This window comes from Neodiprion virginianus, chromosome 4, assembly GCF_021901495.1.
Source record: "Neodiprion virginianus isolate iyNeoVirg1 chromosome 4, iyNeoVirg1.1, whole genome shotgun sequence".
Taxonomy (NCBI): Eukaryota; Metazoa; Arthropoda; class Insecta; order Hymenoptera; family Diprionidae; genus Neodiprion; species Neodiprion virginianus.
The window spans coordinates 26,480,307-26,501,747 of NC_060880.1; the positions used below are offsets into that span (position 1 = coordinate 26,480,307).

The window sequence follows — 21,441 nt, forward strand, 5'->3', positions numbered from 1 at the left end:
ACTCAAAAATAATTTTACGATATATTCATACGAACACAAAATTCACTAGCCATTCGAAAACTTTCCTGACTTCGCAGTTTTCCCTGACCAGTGGTCGTCGTGGAGTATTTAATCAATGATATGGACAAAAAGGTATGGATTTTTCTCAAAAACATCCTACCCAGAGGCACGGGTCAGGTGAAAATCGTCGATCGCTTTCAGGAAGCTTGCGGAAATCCCTTGTGTACAGCGACTCGATAAGGTAGGTCAAAAGTTGCGCATCGTAGGGTCTCTCGAAGCAGACACCCTGACCGCCGGCGCACCTGGCGTCGAACGATTTTACCCACATACGTAATCTCCGGGTCAGTGCAGGGGGAGCGGCGTCGGCCCTCGAGGGTAAACAAGGTGTCGCAGACCGCAACCTGGCTTCGAGAATCTCGATGTAGAATGGGGAGGAGGAACGATAAGCGCGGTAGGAGATGGAGAGAGGGGATCGAAGGAAAAGGAGGAGGACGAGGACGAGGAGGACCCACTCGTTCCGTTCGATGTGCGCCTTGCGGCATAAGTAATTCCATATCACTGCTTCCAGAAGGAAGAAAACGGGCAGCTGGTGTATAGAAGCAGGACGCCAAGTGGTCGGCAGCGGGCACGCGCCCATGGGGAACATCTGCCGGCTGCCGAAAGAGAGACGGATAACCACCGACCGTCGAACTGTCGTTTATTCTCGCATTTTTCCATCCCGTCCTTTCTTCGCCCGGGGATTATCCCCCGGCCTCCTTCCTACCTTCGCCGCGTACGATTTCCGCAGATGCTCGAGATACTCGTCCCGTTTGCTCTCGAATATATGCAATGTGGAACGCGACGCGCACCGCTGACCTGGTGATCCGTCCTCGGTCCCGGATCGGCATCCGGCGCTTCCTTTCTTCGTCGCGCTCGGGGCCCTTTGTCGAATCGGCGCGTGCCCGCGCAGCCATTAATCCACCTTCGTTCGTCGTTAAAAAGCAATGACCGAATCCGGGGGAGTACCGGCTACTGATCCACCCAAATCGGAAACGCTTATCCTAATTGACGCCCCCGTCTGATCACCTTGTTATTCGAGAGACCGTTCGTGGTTGATACGGTACGGGTTTTATCCTTCTATCTTCCAACTCTCGAAATATTGTCACGTTGAACAAATTTTTCCCATCTCTTGACAAAATTGATGAAAAGTTTTAAATTTTCGGTCGATCGGCCTTCTTAAAACGATCGATTCGTTCGATGGATCTATCCACAGCGGGAATGGATCGTTTGGCCTCCGTGGACCAGCGTATTATACTTACTCCCGAAACGAATTCCGAGTTTACTGTAAGGAACGTCTCAATCAACGGTCCAACAACCTTCTGGTGTCTAGGGGCGTATTAATTCCGTTTCATTGCACCGCGGTGATCGGTTCAGGTTAAGGTGCATCGTCGGAATGCATCCATCAATACGGGGATAAAGTCATTCGCGCAGGCTGCAGAGGGTCGCCTGTTACACGGTGGAGTGTTGGAATTTTGAAAGGTGTACGTACGAGCCGTAAAGCGAGTTGAACGGAGTCGAGGAATTCGCCGGTGACCAAGAACTCCGGTAAACCTTAAAGTAGTCTATAAAACAATGTAATTTGGTAACTCGTGTAACAAAAGAAGCTGCGTAAGCTGACGCGGGATCCGAGTAACGACGGAGAGCATACGGCGTCCGAAAGCTACGCTGGCGTCTCTTCTCCGCATGCACGTCATAATATCATCCCCCTGTAACAGAAGGAGCGTCTTGAGCGGCTGCAGGCGCGTACAGAGGCGCAAAACTACCGGCACTAAGAAGCAACAGATGGTCCGGATCGGGGGATGCTGGGTGTCTTTGTGAGCGCCGGGGCACGTGCCGTCGACGATGATCGACGTCGCGGAATTTAGAAGAAGACGAAGAGGACGAAGAAGAGGGAGAAGAAGAAGACGATGGATAGGGGGGAAGAGGAGGAGGTGGAGAAGGGGGAGGAGAAGCGTGCCGGAGCGACAGACTGCAGCGGGAACAGCAGCCGGAGGAGCCGATGGCACATGCGGAAAACGGAATTTCCGCTAAACGAGCCGAATTTCGGAGATGCTCATTTTTTCCTTCGCCCTCGGGCGTCCTTTCGGAACAACGAGGAAGCAGCGGCCCCTCGGGAGGATGGAGCGGAAATGAACCGATCGTTCGAAGTGAAAAGGGATCGCAACCCTTTACCGCGTTTTTTTCACTCTTTCCCCGCCTCGGCCTTTCACGTGAGCTTTTCGATCAACTTCCTTTATATCCCCGGTCTGTTTGAGGGAAAAAGGAAGGCCTCCTCCCGGCATTCATCCGCGTGTCATCACGCGCTGCAGGCTCTCTACGGCTTTGGATGTATACCTACCTACCTTATAACTAACGAAGGCCGGTGTGTGCGGTTTAACTGTACTGTTTTCTTTCAAGACGGATCGGAAACGCATCCGCGCAGGGCGCGTGCTCGATCGAAAAATATAGCGGGTATAACAATTCGGTGCAGATGTCTTATTCGATTCTGCTCTATGCCGATCACCGGCCGACTATTGTACCGTTGGAAATTACAATATTAATGTTTTTGTTAGATAATTAATAAATCAACGAAAGTATAGAAAGAAATCGCATTTGTGTCATTGGTATGAAAAAAGTTACAACTCTTTTCAATAACTAGCCATCGATAATTATTAATTATATTTGCTTACTGTAATTTTATCGAAAAATCTTATTACTTTACAGTTTTCTGCGCAATCTTGGGACAAGGAAAAAGCACAGCGGCGGTTTTATAATTTCGTCCTTTGTTTTTGGTACCTTGCCTCGTCTTCGAACTCGATACGCTCTAGATTTATCGACTTGAAATCGGACACCGATCCGAGGTTCGGACAGGCCTCTAGTTTCTGTTATACTGTACAATGTACGTGTACAAGCTCGGAACACCGCGAAGCGCGTCTTCGAGACAGGAAATACGTATCGTGGATACGGTAGGTGAATTAGCTGGCGTGCAGACCAATAGAGAGAGAGAGAGAGAGAGAGAGAGAGAGAGAGAGAGAGAGAGAGAGAGAGAGAGAGAGAGAGAGAGAGAGGTTCACGCCCGAAAAAACATGTAATCTACCAAGTGCCTGATCCGACACCAGAAGTCCAACGAACAACAATTACGCCCCTTTTTCGATATACGCGTACGCTGTTATTCCGAAGATCATTTTTACGAATGAAAGTAGAGTATTCGATGTATTGTTGCCCGGGAGGCAGATCAGCGGAAAGTGCACACGCGTATGACCGACGTTTTATTACCATTGAATTTGCCAAACTTATCGCTAGTAGTATTACTGTTATTTGTCATTATTCCTAGATGAGTTTTACTATGAATATATCAATAAATTAGCAACACGTGTCGAAGAGGCGGGGGAATATGCTAGAACTTTGCGGGGGTAAGAGAAAAGTAATTTGCTATACTCTGTATATAGTCGATCAAAATCGACTCACGGGAAAATTGATTTACATTGTGAAATCAGGTTTCAAAATACTGTCCCAAGTTGAAATATTACAGTAACGGTAGAGTGTGTCGGGAATATTCAAGCTTTATGAATGATATGTCCGCAGTAATTAATTTTTGTAATTTTTCTCAACTTAACTTATACTTGAAAGTATTATTTGAGTGTATACTTCGTTCGGTTTTCTCGCTATTCTAATTAAGAATTGTTAAGAAAATCGTGCTTATAAAGCTGTATTTTGTTTAATCGTAAAGCAAGTATAATTCTCGCTTCTGATTACCGATTTAACCACTGCAAAAATAGCCGGAAAATATTAAACGAGAAAATAGTCTCGACCAATTCCTATTTCAGACATCATGCAAATCGCAAGGCGCATGACACAAAGAGCGTATAGCTGTAACCAATACCCGCAGCAAAGAATCGAAGCGTGGTAAAATTTTCGCGAGCAAACTAACCCGATGAATGGGAGCTTTCTTTCTTTCTCTCCATTGTAGGTGCGCAGGTAGTGAGGCACTCTCCGTGGAGGTGGGGGGAGGGCGGAGTGCAGTCGGCACTCGATTCATGTATAATACCTGCAGCAGCACCATGCGACTCGCACAAAGTGTCCGGGATCCTCGCAGGTCCCCCCCTCCTTCCGATTGTGCTTCGCGTATACCTGCCGAGCAGCGTGCAGGACCTTAAAAGCGCTGCGCTGTTCAGGAACAACAAGCCTCCGAATCGTGTAGCACGTGCCCGAATCCGAACATCTGCCTGTTTGCGCGAGGCGGCGAAAGTGGGGGTGGTCGGAGGTGGTGACTACAGGAAGGACGGACGCCCCCTAAGGACTAAGGACTAAGGCCCTTTCGAGGCCCTCTCGACGCACTTCCTGCCTCTCCCGTAATTCCTGCCGCGACGACGCGAACTCCATCCATCCACTGATTCGAGGACCCTCCAAGCGTCGTGTCCTCTGTGGTTCCGCGTTCGCCGGCTTTGGGCCCTTCTGAGGCCTCTCGAAGCCCGAGGAGTCAGTTCTGAACTCGTGCCTCCTCGTCTCCGGTGCACTCAGCGCTGCCTTTTCGTATAGCCTATCGTTTTTCGTTCCTCAAAGTCGATGATTATTAGGGAAATGCGTTTGTCGCTTTGCAGGAATTCCGCGAGGTCGAGAACCGGATTCGAAGGTCGTATTCGGAACTGCGAGATAATTTTTTAGGTACGCATCATTTTCAACCCTTGACGGAAAACAAATCCTATATTTTCTAGCAGTTTTGATTCGTTTTTTTCTGTTAAACAACGCGTTGAAGATTTGATTAAATTTGCTATTTCAGTAGCGAGTATATTTTTAGATCCGAAATAATTAAGACACATCTAATCAAATGTATGAAAACAATTTTAAACCCTGGTGGATGATAAATTAATTGTATAAATTTTTGACGTAGGTCAATCGTTTTCAAGTTTGACCTTTGCTATTATGAAATCTTGCATCTTTTGCTATGGGGTTTACTGGATTTTTCTGCTCTTTTAGAAATTTTAGGGAATCAGCGCTTCTGAAACAGTAAATTCATTCATATCTCGGATGGAATTTGTTCAGCAAAACTATTGTTAAAAACGGTAAAGGTTTGTTTTGCGACAAGCTCTTTTAGACTCAAAATTTTAAAGCATATATTCACTACCGCGCTGATATCACGTTCGATGCCCCATGTGGAGGTTTTATTATCCACAAAGATAAATTATCGCGTTTGTTTCTGGGCCGCTTTGGATTAGTTTCAGGGTGATAATTTCGTCGATTGAGAAATTGATTATTGAATCTATAAATTGTTCCATCAACGTAATCTATGCGATAAAAAAAAAATTTGATATTTTATTATTAACAACCGTATGATATTATTGCCAACTTTGTTCGATTTTATCCGTAGTTATTCGTTATATTTTCACTCCCATTAAGGGATAAAAATAGAAATAATTGTCCGCAATTATTTCACAAAGAATTCAGAAACTCGGAAACCTTTTAAAAGATTTTACTACTAATTGTAGAAAAAAAAATTTCGCGCGGGAATAAATTTCTTCTACACACTTTGATCGAAATATACTTATTTTTCTAAATTAAGTAATTCCATTCCCTGTAAAAGAGTTACAAAAAAGTATCCGAAGAAGCACAGCTGCGGTTACGCAAATAACTGCAATGAATTTCGATCCGCACCTACTTATACAGCAGGTCCAAAAATCACTCGAGCTGCAATCATCCCTCTTCGATGATACGGATTCCTGCCAATAAATTATTACTGCGGTGAAAAAATTAGCCCATCTGCCGCTTCGTTTATTCCTACACATTTGCCCTCGTCTGTTACACCTGACTACGCGCGTTGCACACGTGGTTCAAAAAATATCTCTGCAGGGCGTGCGTGATGAGCGCGATGCGTTGCGGACAAACATCATCCGCAAGAGGGAACAGACGTTCGCCTTGATCCCGGATCTCACCTTCGAGAAGGTGCGATTGTACCATTCTAAGGCTTTTCCAGGTGTTTCCAGGTGGCTCCAGGTGTCGAGTTCCTCTCTCGTGATCTAAGATCGCCTCGTTTCGATCGTCCGAGGATCTTCACAACCAATCCAGCTCACACCGAGAATACATTTTTATTTTTTTTTTCACGATTACTAGAAAATTCTAGTAAAATGGAAATGCAATCCTTATATAAATGGTTTTGATACGGTTAGAACTGCAAGAAAACTTGGTACAAGTAACGATTTAGGGTGATAGAGGGTAGGTGGAAGCTTTAACTTTATGTAAAAAAAAAAAAATAACATAACATAATATTGATAATTTATTTTAATCAGTCTTGAGAGAGACCTTAAGCAAAGATGTGAAAAATTCCATCTTGTCCTCAACTAGCGGGCAAAATGGAAAACTTATACCGGCAAGATGGAACGTATAGGTTAACTCTACATTTTTCAATTGGCACATACGAAACAACCATCTTCTGTATCCGTACATGGCTCATGTGCTCAACTGCACCGCAATGAACACTGTACCGGGTCCATTCCCAGTCTGTAAGTCGTTTCACATATTTGGTCGCCATAGAATAGACAGAACACAGAACACGTCCGTAACATAGAGAAATTTCTAGTTCCGATTATTATACAACCCTTGACTGTTACCATTTTTTACCATATCAACTATAACGCCAAATGAAAGTTTTATCGGCGGGCCGATTTTGTTCGAGTAAACACTGCTCGCTACTGCCGCATATAATTTCCTCTTTCAGGTTCCAGGGTGAAAGGGTGGAGCTCAGGAGCCTGACAAGGAAGGCACACCGCAGCCCGGGGGCAGAAGGAAGGATCGCGGCGTCTTGGAGCTCGTAAATAGCTCGCGGCTTCCACCTCGGATCAACCCGGTAGCCCGGCTATTAGCTGTGCCTACTTGGTCAACAACGCTGCTTCGGGATTTCCGTCCAGGAGGTCTCGTGTCTGCAGCTTCTCGCGAATGCGAGTCGCGGAGGAGCGAATTAAGGAGACACGTCTGTGAAACTCTAGACTCATTCGATTTTCTTATTTGACCTGATAATAAAGTTCCATAAAAAAAGTGGTTTTCACTCGGTTCCAATCAGTTACGTGTCATGTGTGACAAGGTATTATTTAAAATAGCCTAAAAAAGTGGTGTTTTTTTAAAAATCTCCTTGCGTTACAATGCTCGGCTTAAAAATCTGAAAAAATTCCACAGCTGTTGGACGATGGTAGGAAACAAAAGTTACTACGGAAATTGTGATCTGACAAGTTACCTACCTAAGTGTCCCGATAATTGATAATTGGCAATTTTCGCAAAAATTTTCGAACTAAAGAGGTTTGATGATTTGAAGGTTTCTTGAAAAATATCTAGTTCATCAAACCTCTTTTAAGTAACTTTTGTTCTCTACGCTCGTGCAATAGCTGTGGAATTCTTTCAGATCTTTACGACAAGAACTGTAACGCAAGGAGCTTTTCGAAAAACACCATTGCTTAACGTTATTTTAAATAATACTTGAACGCATATGGAACGTGATTGATTGGAAGCGAGTGAGAGCCACGTGTTCTGTGGGGAGCTTTGTTATGAGGTTAAATTTTAGGCAAATCGAAAAAACTTAGCGTTTCACCAACGTATCCCGTTAAGCAGCCTGCGAAGTAGAGGAAACCTCTTTGATCGTTACTCACCGACCGGTAATCATCCTCGAGGCGTGTTCACGCAAGTCAATTATTAACGCGAAATGACGCAAATTAAATTGCGCACGGTGTCCAACCTCCGGGAAATCGCAAAAGCGGTCACATTTAGCACTTTACGGGTGTAAAAACGTACCTGCTGCTTACTTTAGTAGAAATTCGTTACGAGGCTTGCGCTTGTTTCGGCTGAATTATGAAGAGGATTGGTTAGGATTCATTTTTACTGGCAATGAGTGATGAAAATTAATACGCTTTGAGAAGTTTTTTAAAGCACAATTTTTTCAAACACTAAAGTGTTTCGAACTGAATTTAAAAATGAGTGACATTTGATCAGTAAACATGCAATTTTTATGTGCTATTGTCCATGACGTACACTTCCCAAATTTGAATGCTATTTGACTCCATTTGTCGATTAGGAATAATCCAAAACAATTGTTTCAATAATCAAATTTTTTTCCGAACTCGGCCTCAAAAATATAATTTCATTTGGATTCTATCAAAATTTATTTCAACACAATAAATTTTTATTTTAACGAATATATTATTTTTTCAATAGATTTATATTGAAATGGATTAATTTTTCTAGGTGTAAAATATTATGCAACTCGTTAAATTTTGTCTCTCATTGCGTCGGAGAATTTAAATGTATCAGACCTTGCATCGAAATTACATTGATTCCGGAATGACTTTATTTACACTCGTACAAGCCAGTTTTATTAAAAAAGGAAAAGAAGACGATGTTAATTCTATGTGTACATTCGATGAAAATAGTTGTAACCTCTGAAGCATCAGATTTCGGAAATCAAAAAACCGTCAAAGCCTTCACTTTCCAAAATCGTCAAAAACAAGAAAGAAAGAAGGAAAAAAACATCGGCGATGTGTCGTTTCGGCGATCTGAGAATGAATTCGCAATCCCACATAACTGTGTCCGACTTGAAGTAGGTCACGCCGGTAACGTGATGCAAACGCTCTTCTTTCAGGGTCTAATTATCGCTTTACGACCCGGTATTATCCTTGATACTTTGTAGTGGCACCCGCATCGGAATGATTGGCGTGACTGCTCGAGGAATGCATACTCAGAGAAATTCGTGTGCACGTATACAGAGTACTTTCATAATTCCAAGGCTTCCGACAAAAGGGGTCCGAAATTATTCCTATACATATAACAGCTATGGAACGTAGCGTCACAAATAAATATCTCTGCAGGTAACGTAATATATTACCAACAAGGAAAAAAAAAACAGAAACATATGTCACGTGAAAAATAATATGCTTTCTCTGACTGAGGCACAGCAAACGACTTCTTTATCCCTCAAAGTAGCCACCGTCGATATTATACGTTATATAAAAATGTCAGCGATCAATCACGCTCCGGGACTGAATCGCATCGATTATTATTTGAGGAGGAAAGGGGAGGGAAAAAAAAAAAAAAAATTTGGACCTCGCCGGGACCTCGATCACGATTTTGGGTTTACGTACACTCACACACGCACACACACACGATCGTAACAAAGTCCGTCGGTGGATTGCAATAACGCCCCGGAAATTATCGCTCAAAGTGGTTTGAGGGAAGATGGATATCGCCCCTCGTTGCCACTTGAGTAGCTGCAGTCGATAGGGCGGAATCCGATAATGAGTAAATCGCGCGCGAAATCTTCACCCCTTCTCCTGATTTTTGAACCCGGCGAAAAAAGGGGAGACGAGGTAACTGCTCGTGCAGCTCGATTGATCCCCGCTTCTGTTTCCATCGACACACCTTCCGGTATCGCGTGTCTCAGTCGATTCGAGAACGTCGTGCATAACTCCTCGGAACTGTTTGGTGACGAATCCACGCGATGTTAATATACGGATGGGGATGTTCAAGCTGTCTTCACACCTCGCCAAAGGCTGCTAATCACCGAATTGAACAATAATTAATCAAGGTTATTTGGCGAAACTTTGGGAACTTTACTTCAGCTGCGGAGAATTTATTGTTCTAGGCTCTGGATAATTATTCAGGAAACAATCAGGTCGAGGATGAACGCGGGAAATGTTTCTGCACAAGTTTTTCACGGTTTCGCGGTTGATATTTTATGAAAAAAATGTTGGTCAACGTATCCTCGGAAGCTTTTCTTCTGAAATAGTGACTAATTCTTTACAGTCACTCTCGATATCGGTGTTTGGTTTTTTACTACGAAGAAGATATTTACAATCCGTATACGTTTCCCATTTATCAAATTTAATCCGATGCCGATACCTTCAATCACCGGTACTATAATAATGGCGAAAAAGAATAATATAAAATGAAAGTAAGAACCACGCGAGCTGACGTTAATTTACTGTAATTACTCTCTCGTTTCTTTTCACATCTCTTGTTTCAATATAATTTCTTTATCTTTTTTTAATAAAATCCAATTTTTGTTCTACGTTTTTTTTCCACAGTACTGTGTATCCGAGATATCCTCTCGTGGGAAAAGTTTCGATATAACGGCTTGCGGCGTACATAGGTGTATAGGTATACCTATAATCGATCTACCTAAAAGGCGAAATTTAATTAATTCGCTCGCAGATGTTCGCATAATTCCTGGAAATAGCTCGGCAAGAAAATATACCGGTATACAAGCATCGCAAGTAGCGTGCAGTGTTTGGTAGTAGGGATCCCGATTATAACCAATAAAAGGAAAAGGAAGAAGAAGAAGACGAAGAAGAAGAAGAAGAAGAAGAAGTGTTTGGTAATACGGTAGGATGTGCTGCAGGTTTATAGCCGGACTGTATATATATGTATATGTATATATATATATATACATGAGATATGGGTTGACCTTGGCCGTCTGGATCGATCGAAACGAACTTGCGTAACCTGAAGGCAGATACTGGGCCTGATCGGCTCTTGGCCCGGGTCCAAAACAAGGCCCAAACCGGGCCCGAGAGTCAGGAACCAAGTGAGGAAGGAGACGGAGACTATTTGCAGCTGTCGCTGGGAGACAAGCTGAAAGACAGCAGAAGGCTCTCTTATACATACATTATACACGCGGTTCACTCTATACCTAACGGAGGAGGAAAGAAGAGGAGTCGAGAGGAGAGGAGAGGAGATATTCTACCGAGGAGAAACACCTTGTGGTCCATTTACGTCAGCCGGACAGTAAAACGGGGCCTCCTCCATATGGATCTCGCCTACGAAACAACGTCATTGACTACAATGGTTAGTTTGAAAATTTCGTTATCTACGGTCAAAAATTTGGTGGAATCGTTTCATCGGCAGGTTTTTATTATAATGATTGCAACGAGCTAAACCGAGCGCATTTTTTGAACGTAATTTCTGCACTTGCTTCTGAAATAATCGTACGCATATACATGTGTATACAATGTGTAACGTTGAAACACGGACGCAGCCGTAAATTGACCGCTAGTTTGTTCTCGTCCCCGCCAAACAGCGTATGGAAGGTAAAATCCCGGTGAAAACGGTAGTTGATATAATTTCATTTGAAACAAAGTTGCTGGGAAACTACATACGTACGTACTCGTAATGCCAGAGAAGTCTTTGCTCGACGTACTTCGCTGAGCAGAATGCTACACGCTCTAGTTGGTTAAGTATTACTCTTGTATGCAATGAAAATAAATCACTGCTAATTCATCTCCGCGTGCATATAAGGCAAAAAGAGAATGTGCTGTACGGGTAGGTGGAATGGGAAAAAAAAATGCCGACGGTGGTTCAAATTTCTTTCTCCTCGCGGCTCGTTTCGGATTTGCAGAAAATTCGACAAAGGTTCCCTGATTGAGATTATTTTCCGACTCGAGACTCAAGAGACGTACGATCATCCGGACCGAGAGGAGCAGCTGATAAAAATTTGTGAGCCCGTTTAATACCACGCCTGGAGAAAGAGAGGGCAACGAGACTTGTACAGGTAGCAGGAAAGAAGGGAAGGGAAACGACGACGAAGGTGGTTGCAGCTGCTGGAAGCACCCAGACATCTGGCGACAACCATGAAACGGAGAGGAGAGCTGCTGCACGGCGTTCCTCCGCCGAACGTGATGTCTTCGAAAAAGTCTGCCTCGATTTCTTGGCCTCGTAGGGACCACGTGATCCAGTGCCACGCGCCACCTTTCGTCCCACCTCGACGACGACAAGGATTTATCCTTATTCCCCCGAGTGTCCCTTACACGTATTTCCTGATCTCTAGGTATTTAGCCGGTCAACCCGATCTCCCTTTTCTTTCCAGGAGTAGATATTATTCCTGGCCTTTCATTCTTTCTTTCTTTCTTTCTTTCTTTCTTTCTTTCTTTCTTTCTTCTTCTTTCAATCTTGCGGTCGAGAGAGGAATGGGTATCTTAGAGATAGAGTAAACAGCTCTCGCAAAGAAGCGGTATGTGTACGCATCCGAAGGTAAAACTTGAGCCGAACACACTCGAAAATAAGGTACGTAATACCGGCCATCTGGATTTCACTTCCACTTTCCTTTCACCTGAATGTATGAATTGTCGGCAAAGTTCTACTTCCGGTAAGCAAACAATCGACTTCTCGAGTGGCTCGTATCTTTGTGTGGCTTCGAACACCGCTCGAGATCAAGTAGCGTCTTAGGACAGAAGCGATCCCGTAGTCGTCTCCCTAACGGAGGGTAAATATTTAGGTTAAACATTGGTACATCCGATTGGTGAAGATTTTGCCCTGCAGCTTAGAGAATCGGTTCGGACTAGTCTGGTCCGTGTACGATTCGCGTGATATATAAGGATCGTTGAATTGGGAATAATTTTCTAACGTAGTCGAGGAACGATTATCCATTTGTCCGAATGATCTCTCCGATTCAATGGCTTGTAGAATCCGAATTTTAAACGACGATAGGTACGCGTCGCCGCGTGGCGAAGAAGCCCGAGGCGCCCAATTACCCAGACACCCAAATTACAGTAATCGAGGAGGGTCACTTCTCTCTCTTTAAAAGTCAACGACTCCGGGAAGTGAAACTTGAATATCACCAGGCCCAGATATGCGAACACGTCCAAATATCTGCGGTCTTAATTGCGAGAATATATCGAATTTTCACCGATTTGTGGATCATTATGAACATAAATTGAAGTGAAAAAATGATACATTTCTCAAATTATAAGTCACTTGACGCCGGACCGAACCGATGTTTGATACCTCGTGTGTATTCACCGATTTGAAATCTGGAAAATTCTGATCACTAGGGATCAGTCCACAGGTGTCGTTTTACAAAAGGGTACCTACTTTCGGTGGCTGGGTGGTCTAGGCGTCGCCAACCGGAAGCCAAAGGACTCTTTGGACACGATCGAACTAACACTATGCGGTATACACGCCCTCGAATACCGAACAACACACACGGCGAGACTCCCCTAAATTATCCAATACAGATGATGAAAACGACCAGTGTATAAATGCCGTTTTCGCTCTCTTCAAATAGACCAAACATTTGAACGACGATCGCGCGTTTTCTGAAACTGAAATTAATTTACCAATGGTAGGCATTCGGTGACCGTCGTTTATTCAACAACGTTTCTTTTCATTATTCAAGAAAATAAACAATGCCCGTTAATTAATTGTGTTAATCAGGTGAAATTTGTATCATCGTTAGCCGTAATCTCCCGCACGGTATGGGCCAGACGATACGTTAGATCCAAGCGTATGTATTACGTTGGCAAGGATCTCTTTAATGGCCCCTGGTTTATTACTTTGAGAGTCTCTCGGCGTATACGCGTATGAGTGGTGTAGATACGGAGGCGTGCATCGAGCGGTATAACGTTGGCTATGGAGAAGCGGGAGGATCATTAGGGTCGGCAGCAGTGCATTTCATCGCCACCGAAACAGAACGAAAGTACAAGCGCGAAGAACCGTACGGAACGACGAAACGGCGCTTCAGGGATATCATAACGAAGAGAGAGTTCAACACGTGAGATATCGAACGTACGTACGTGCGAATCGGCGTGCGTTTGTGCGAAAAGAGAGACTTAGCCACTGGATCCAGCCCCGCGTTATGGATGCATAACATTTTCGTACTTTCGTTAAAAACGAAAGACGGAAATGGGAATCGAACTCGCGGAGATGTCCCATCGTGAACGGACCAAAATACTCATAAGTGCACTGTTACAATGTACGCGCAATGCGAGTGGGAATGATTTCCCGTATTACGTAACGCGAAGTAAGGCACATGCGGCAGGCGTAATTATACGAACGGCGACGCAAGCTGGGTCGTTATATTTATTAGGCAGGTTCGAAATGTCCAGACGTGTAACCCTTCCAGGACGCGATGTGCCATGTAGGTATATAAAAGTTCCCCGGGCCGGCGAGGCTGGCAGGAAAATACAAATTAGACTTCCTGTCTGTGGCTGATTGTCGAGTATAGAGCTATTTTTTGTCACCATTTCTCTCTCCATTTGCGTACCTGCGGCCTAACTGTGCCTTGTCTCCTTATCGCACTTCGGATATCGCACGGCGGGCACTCGCAGCTTTCTTTGGACACTTTGGGCGTCCAGGTGTTCGGGACGCATTCCTGAAGGGGATTCGAAATCTTGGAAACAGGATGTCGCGCGAGCTCCAGGAAGCTGTGTATAAGTTGAATCCGGAAACGCGATCGGGAAAAATGAAGGTTTGCGTGGATGAAAATCCACGCCTTCTTACGCGGTTTCAACCGTGAGGTGGAATTAAATTATACCGCGAATGAAAAGTTACCAGGAAACGGTGTAGTGGAAGATAGTCGAGTGCAGCGAACTCGAGAACGAGGTTGAAGCAGCTTTTAATGTCCAGGTTACAATATGCGGTACGTGTGTAGCTGCTCGAGGAAATTGAAACCGCGTGTTTTATCCAGCACGCGTGATATCAATTATCGCGGGGTTTCCTTTACGAATTTTGTCGCCCAGGTGTTCCAGCTCCGGAGGTTCTGCCTCGAATCCGTCTGGGGGAAACCTTAACCGTTGGAAACGGAAAACGGCTAGCCATCGAAACAATGGTCGAATGAATCGAGTAAAGCGAGCTTAGAAACGGCATGGCACGGCAATCGAGTATCCTGAATGAACAAAATAGCTGGTACTTTATAAACAGAAGACCTTGATACGCTCTGTCAATTGTGGTTGCCTGCAATACCGTATCTCATTACCTCTGTAATACCAAGTCTCGGGATTATAGCCTACATTTCAGATATTGATATCAAATTGATCGATAATCTGGTTTGCTGCTACCAAACTGGCCAACGAAGCCTTTTTCCGGCAGCATTCGTTCCAATTTTTAAATAAATTATTTGTTTCTCTTCAAACTTCAAGAGTACCTGCATTTTGTGTCATATTTAGTGACGACATAAAAGTAATACAGCCAGCACATTTTCTTTTTCACTTGTGAAAAGTGGTAAGGATTGTATAGAGTAAGGCATTCAGGTTTGCGTACAAAGTAGGGAAAACCGTCGTTCGCTGACTTTTATAATGATCAAACTTCACAGGCTATTTGTGCAAAACTAAGAGGAATTTAATTATTCTATGCTAGCTTGAATATGAATGTGATTTCTTGTCTTAATATTACGACGTCTCAGTTAAATTTAGGATGAATGAGTTAAGAAGGGGTGTCTATTTATTGGCTTATAAATAAACGCTTCCGTTCGTCCGAAGTGCCAAATATAAACATGTGATGTGAAACAACGCTGAACTTCCACAAATTTTTTTCTATTCTCGTACCGCGATGTTTGCTGCGTCGTTGGTCTCTTCGCAGAATTTCATACACGTATAATAACGAGTCGATAGAGCGACGAGTTGAACGGTACGAAATAGGCTTGAAACGAAGAGCGCAACTCGAGTAACTGTGCCGAAGATTACCGAAGACAGACGCAAGTTACCGAAGACCTTACTGTCCAAGGAAATGCGCGTTTCCGTAAAAAATACCTCGAGGATGACTCAAGAATAAGGTACACACATGCACATATGTATAATACTCACTAGACTCGTCGAGGCGAAAGAAGTGGGAAGAACAAGCAGAGAGCGTGAATCCTCGACCATCCAGATACTAGAGACCCATCCGAAGACGTTCCCTCCTTCATTGTCAGATCCGTGTTGCAGTTTAGTCATTTCCGGGTGTTTGCTTCGACCACTTCACTCTTTCACGCGTAATATAGATGATCGTCGCACTTTCAAAACCACTGATTTTGGAAAGGAACAATCTTTTCGGATATTTGTACCACCAACGATCGAATTTTAATCCGTGATAATGTCTGAACGTGAACTTGAATTAAAAAATAAACATAATGTCACGATCATCACTCTTGATATTGTCATTTTATTACCACCATCCTGACTGAATCATGATTACGCAACTGATATTCGTACACTAGAGTTTTATTCTACCTTCACGTCCTCTTTAAAGTCGTCCTTTGTCAGTGAGAAGGCATGGTAATCGTCACTGTCGCTAAATATTGACGTTATTTAACTGCTTCGAAATTTTTCTGCACGATGATCTCTGCGCATAAACATTCAATGAGTTTTAAACAAAACTCAACACGATTGCGCTCTTCGTTACTTTCTTCCAATCGTCGCACCGTGGATCAATTTCACTTAAATACGCTCGAACTCTCAACAAACCGAATATAACAACCAACTTTGTTCCAATTATGTTTAAGACTGAAAAATACTCTGAACCTCTTAGCATCGCTTTGTGGAAAGAGAGCCTACATCGAACATGAATCGACGACCCAAAGTCACTTGTTGGGCAGTTAACCGTTAAACAAGCCGGAGTGACGAAGATTCACTCCCCGACTTAACTTCGATTCCGACAAGACTTGACGGATCGAACTCTACCAGCGTCGCGACGATTACTGACCGACTGACGTAACTTGAACATACATCTCAGCTGTTGTTGACATTCCATCACAGCGTCGGCTCGAATCGTTCCTCGTCTGTGCCCCAATAAATGTAAACAAGACCGTATCACGATGCACGATTAGTAAGTGACCATCTTGCATCATTCCGAATTTACAGTGGTTACGCGTTTTACATCCCCAAAAGCTGATACTGTGCCGTGAGTCGGTGGACGTTTCGTTTTCTTTATTTTTGGTAAATAAAAATTGAAGGTAGTTTCGCGTGCGCGTGAATGTTGTTTCCGATAATAATTGGTGGTAAAAAAGTATCGAGATATACTATCGAGTACCCGATCTCGAATATACATATTTGACAATCTCTCTTCTCACAGCATCCTAAAAACCAGTATCAAGTATTGATATTCACCGTGATGCTCCTCGGCTCGTCGGACCTAATTGTAAGTGGTCAAGCGGGCAGCGTTAATCAAGGTAATACTAGAGCCATCGGTAAAGGTACATGAACCTGCGATGGTGCTCCACAGGCGGCTGAGAGTCGGGTATCCAACGACGCGCCGCACCTTCCTCCATATAACTTCGATAAATTTCAGGTGTCACGACATCAGCAGCAGATGGCCGCGAAAGAGACCCATGTGTACTTGCTTCGTTTACAGGCTGCACTCCGGGTCCAGGGACAGACGGCTGCCAGTCGGTCGAAGTCGAGAGAAGAGGTGAATGTCTTGTTTAGCCCCACTTTGACGGGGAACTGACCCCGATAAATTCTATCCCATTATCGTGGAGAGAAATGCATTGTACACAGATGCCGAGAATCGAATGGGAAGAAAGAATTCCATCACGTATATTATGCTCAGGAATAAATTATATCATTCGTTCTTCAACGCGTATGCATTATACGATGTACACCTACCTGATCGACGGTCAAATTGTGTTCCGGTACTATTTAACCTATTCGGTCTTAGAATTGAATGGGAATTAGATTTCCTTGTGTACATTTACGCTACCGACATCAGGTCAGCGTGTCGTTTTTTTTTTTTTTTTTTGTATCTTGCGTATCAATCGTGAATCGAATTTACAACCGTCTCACAATTACTCGGACAATAGAAGAATAGTCGGTTTTACGATCCTTCTTGTACACTAGTTATCTTCTGGGCAAGGAAATTTGTATGATTCACGTAATTGGAATTGTAAACAAGGATGTTTAAGTGAATCGGTATGAAAAAAGGAAAAGCGAAGTTGAGAGGTTGATCGGCGATTGAACGGTGATTTCGAAAAGCACGTTGAATCGAAGGGAGGCAGTCCGGGCTTTTTAACGACACCCCCGCAGGTGGGCGGGATCTCGGATTTCAGTTTTGATATAAAAAAGCGACGCACCTGATATCGCCACCTGATGGAGAACATGGTACGGCTGGAAAGCATTTCGAGCCATCCAGATTCCAACGTTTATGCGTGACAGATTGAGGAAGAAAAAATGGTATTTCACGCCCGGTTGGGCGCGTAAATCGAATAAACTGATGCGGCTTAAATACTAATTGATACATTCTGTACAATAACAGATTTGATTCTGTTAGAATCGGTCGCTCGTTCATGAACAGGGAAAAATAAACAAGCAATCACGTGCCCGCAAGCGTTCGTGTAAGGTGGCTATGACGATTGCTCGCATAGAAAGGCGCGTACGTCGGTAGACAACAACTTTGCCGTCACGAAGCTGGGAGCTAAAAAGTCCTGCACTCAGTCCCCGTGTTCGTCTGTTATCGTCTTTGAAATGTTTCAAAGGTGGGTATAAGTTAGGTGCCCACTTGGTACTCACACGCGGTGATCCATAGAAAGCGATACAAAGGTTCGCTCGGTGTGAATGGAATTTTAAAAGAAAATCGGCCCTCGAGATCAGGCCCGCCTTGTAAAGCCGTTGGACTTATCTGTGAGCATAATAAGACCGTAATTCGGAGGGTCAGAAAGCTGCAATTCATCGCTTCAAATTGAGTCAACACCACACGCTGAAACCGACAAATGTTTATCCGTTGCCTAAGCCGCGCTAATTCAATCCTGTCTTATAATCGTTCCGACATTTTCACAGGCGGTTCCGAATTTCTCAAACTTCGAGACTGTGGCGGTATTTCCTTATCGGGAAGCTCGATTCTCCCGTACACTACCAAAACGATCGTGCGATCCGCCGATGATTCTTTCTTTTCACAAAGCTACAACGAGTTACAGAACTCGCTATTTCACAGTGACTTTCTGAATACCCTGTATACGATGAAATATATGCCGAGAGTTGGGCTCCTGACACTGGGAGGAGTCGCTTCGTTGGCCCTGCCTTACTTCGAGTCGCTTTATCGATCTCAGTTCAAATTAACAAGCCTGCGAGGATGGCTGGAACAATTCAGTACGAATCGATTCAAGTCGGCTCCACTTCTGGTATTACTGCGAAGTTGTTACTAGGTAGATGCAAGATTGAAAAATAGAACTTGTTCAATTTCATTGAACGATTTATTCCAAACGACGAGGTGATTTGCTATCCAGTTTCTAATGGTTGGAATACTTATTTATGGTATAATTTTGATTTCGTGGAAAATTTAAGAAAAAAAGAGATCAGGATTGGATTGCTCGAAAATTTTATTTCCGCACGGAGATTTATACGAACGTTGAATCGAAGCCCCGGAAATACACTAATGCATGGCAACTTGATGGCTTTCCGTGCGCGGAACGATGAGAGAAACTTGTGTAATCACCTATCGCCATAATTGATTCATTCGTCAATTTATCACTGTAAATGGTAATGGAGTAGCGTGTGACACGGCGATAGATTGTAGATTATTTCGATAATCTGCAAAACTAAAATCAGAGAGACAGGAAGCGAAAGTAATAAAACGAAATCAAAAATATCGGTAACTATTGAATAATTTATGGCTTGAAAATTTAATTGTAACCATTCCACCGGACAGCTCATCGTTTGATCGACTCATTTCCGCAATCACGTCTTAGATCAAACTCGTTTGCTGAATTTTATAAGCAGAACTTTTAACGAACGTGTTTAGTCCTCGGAATCTATAATAACGAAAAAAGTCTATCTTGTGATTTACGCACGATTATAATCGTCACTTGAAGATAATTGGGTCGTATTTTTTCTTATCCGTTAAAAACGATAATTACAGAAGTTATATGCGACTGAATTTCACTGTTTTCGATGAATTTCGGTTTTGGGTGGCGCGATGGCGTCGCAAAACACCTTTTTGACCTTTTCCAATCAGAAGAGAAAACAAGTGACCTGCGAATTATTCCCTAGAATGAAAATGGAATCCGACGTAACTTTCGTGTCCTAAAAATGTCTCAGATACCACACGTTGCAACTAGACTGGGTTTGTCGGAAAATTGAAAATGCCTCGGACTCGACGCCCATGGGCGCATACAGGTTGCGAGTATAAAATCCAGCGTATTACAGTGTGCCTAAATCGGCGACGACCAAGGCGAAGTTACTCTAGCACGAACCCCTCGGCGTCGGTCGAGGCTCTCCTGCACGGGCTCCGATCTCACTGAGTCGCGACTTCCGGTCACCGCAGGAAGTACGCTCGCTGCCCCGCCGCCAACAACCTTAGACGCCGCATCGTCGGCTCTCGAACCCTCGGCTCCTCGGTGCATCTAACGTTTCGTTTCTAGACCTCTTCTACACGCCGAGCAGAGCCTTGCTCATCGGCTCATCTGCATTGCATACAGTGAATTCACATGTAACGCGTCTCTACGAGAGAGGAGAATACCATCCGATTTAGCTTTCACGCCGAACCTCGATAGTAGTTTGACACTTTATTAGAAATGCGAAGTACCATCTACTGGATGTAGAGTTCCAAAGAAGCGAATTCAATCGAAAGTCTAACTCCCTAGTTTCAAGTCAGTCCGCATATTGTCGCTTCATTTCACTATTTCTAGATCGTAAGAAAAATGCAGCGTGAATTGTTGTAGACTAACACTCTGTGATGTTAATCCAACACTATTCGATACCCAATTTTCCGAACTGACCGTAAACATTGTTCGATTATAGTGATCCGTACCAACGAATATTGGTCAATTTTATAATACAACCAATTTACACGGTGAAAGAACTTCTGAAGCCCTTTTTTGCGTTGATTAAATGCCACGTCCTGTATTACAGAATTATATCATCAATCTATGGGTTCCCAGCAAGCTGAATCAAAATTGGAAAAGTTTAGAACACATTTCTTGGAGAAATTAGACCCACCCGTGATATCGTGACTCACTCGGATTTGCACAAGTTGACAGTTTTTTCTTCTCCTAATTAGCTAGTTTCTATCAGCAATAAAACGCATTTGAAACTTCAACCTCGACGAGAAGAGGGAAGCTTTTGTATTTTAGACATATGAAAGAACCATCGTTCTGAATCTTTCTAAGGCTACCCGAGTTTGCAAACTCTTCTTTTCAAAGTATGCGAGTAATCGGCGTCTCGACAATCCAGGACAAACGCATAACAAAACCTTGTAATGATTTCCTCAGAGGCGAGAAAAGCAGTATACAGCAAAAAAAATAAAATAAATATAGTTAATGCGCAAGTCACCTGCCTATGTAAATTCCTATCATTTCTGTAGAGAATTAACAATGACGCATAATGTTAGTTACTAATCCACCCCTCCCTCTTCCCGCACAAGCTATTCGTTTATGGAGATACAACCGATATTATAATTTGGCCGAACTTCGACATCGATCGGATGTAGAGAAATTTTTGGTTTATGTCCCGAGAATACTGAAGATGGAACCGGGAGCGGAAAGGCAAGTCTTTGACTTGATTTTAAAAATCGTGCGTGTCGCGCATACGAATTGCGAAATTGGTAACGACCGGGTGATACGTGTTCCCGGTACCTTCCTCTCTCTCTCTCCTTCTCTCCCTCTCCCTCTCCCTCTCTCTTTCACTTCGGTTCGCCTCGTTTTGTTTCTTCTCATTCTCTCGCTCTGTCATCGTTCCCTGCAGAGCACGTAACTCGGCACGTAATGGT

The 21,441-nt window shown here is 43.6% G+C and overlaps 1 protein-coding gene across 1 annotated transcript in view; it reads right to left on the reverse strand.

The window, feature by feature from the left end:
- Positions 1 to 15,653, reverse strand: part of LOC124302318 (neurogenic locus protein delta) — an 81,532-nt gene extending 65,879 nt beyond the window's left edge. Inside the window, exon 1 of the mRNA XM_046758359.1 lies at positions 15,570 to 15,653. Coding sequence (XP_046614315.1) covers positions 15,570 to 15,629 — 60 coding nt within the window. The 5' untranslated portion in view covers positions 15,630 to 15,653. The remainder of the gene's footprint in view (positions 1 to 15,569) is intronic.
- Between the last annotated feature and the right edge of the window lie 5,788 nt (positions 15,654 to 21,441).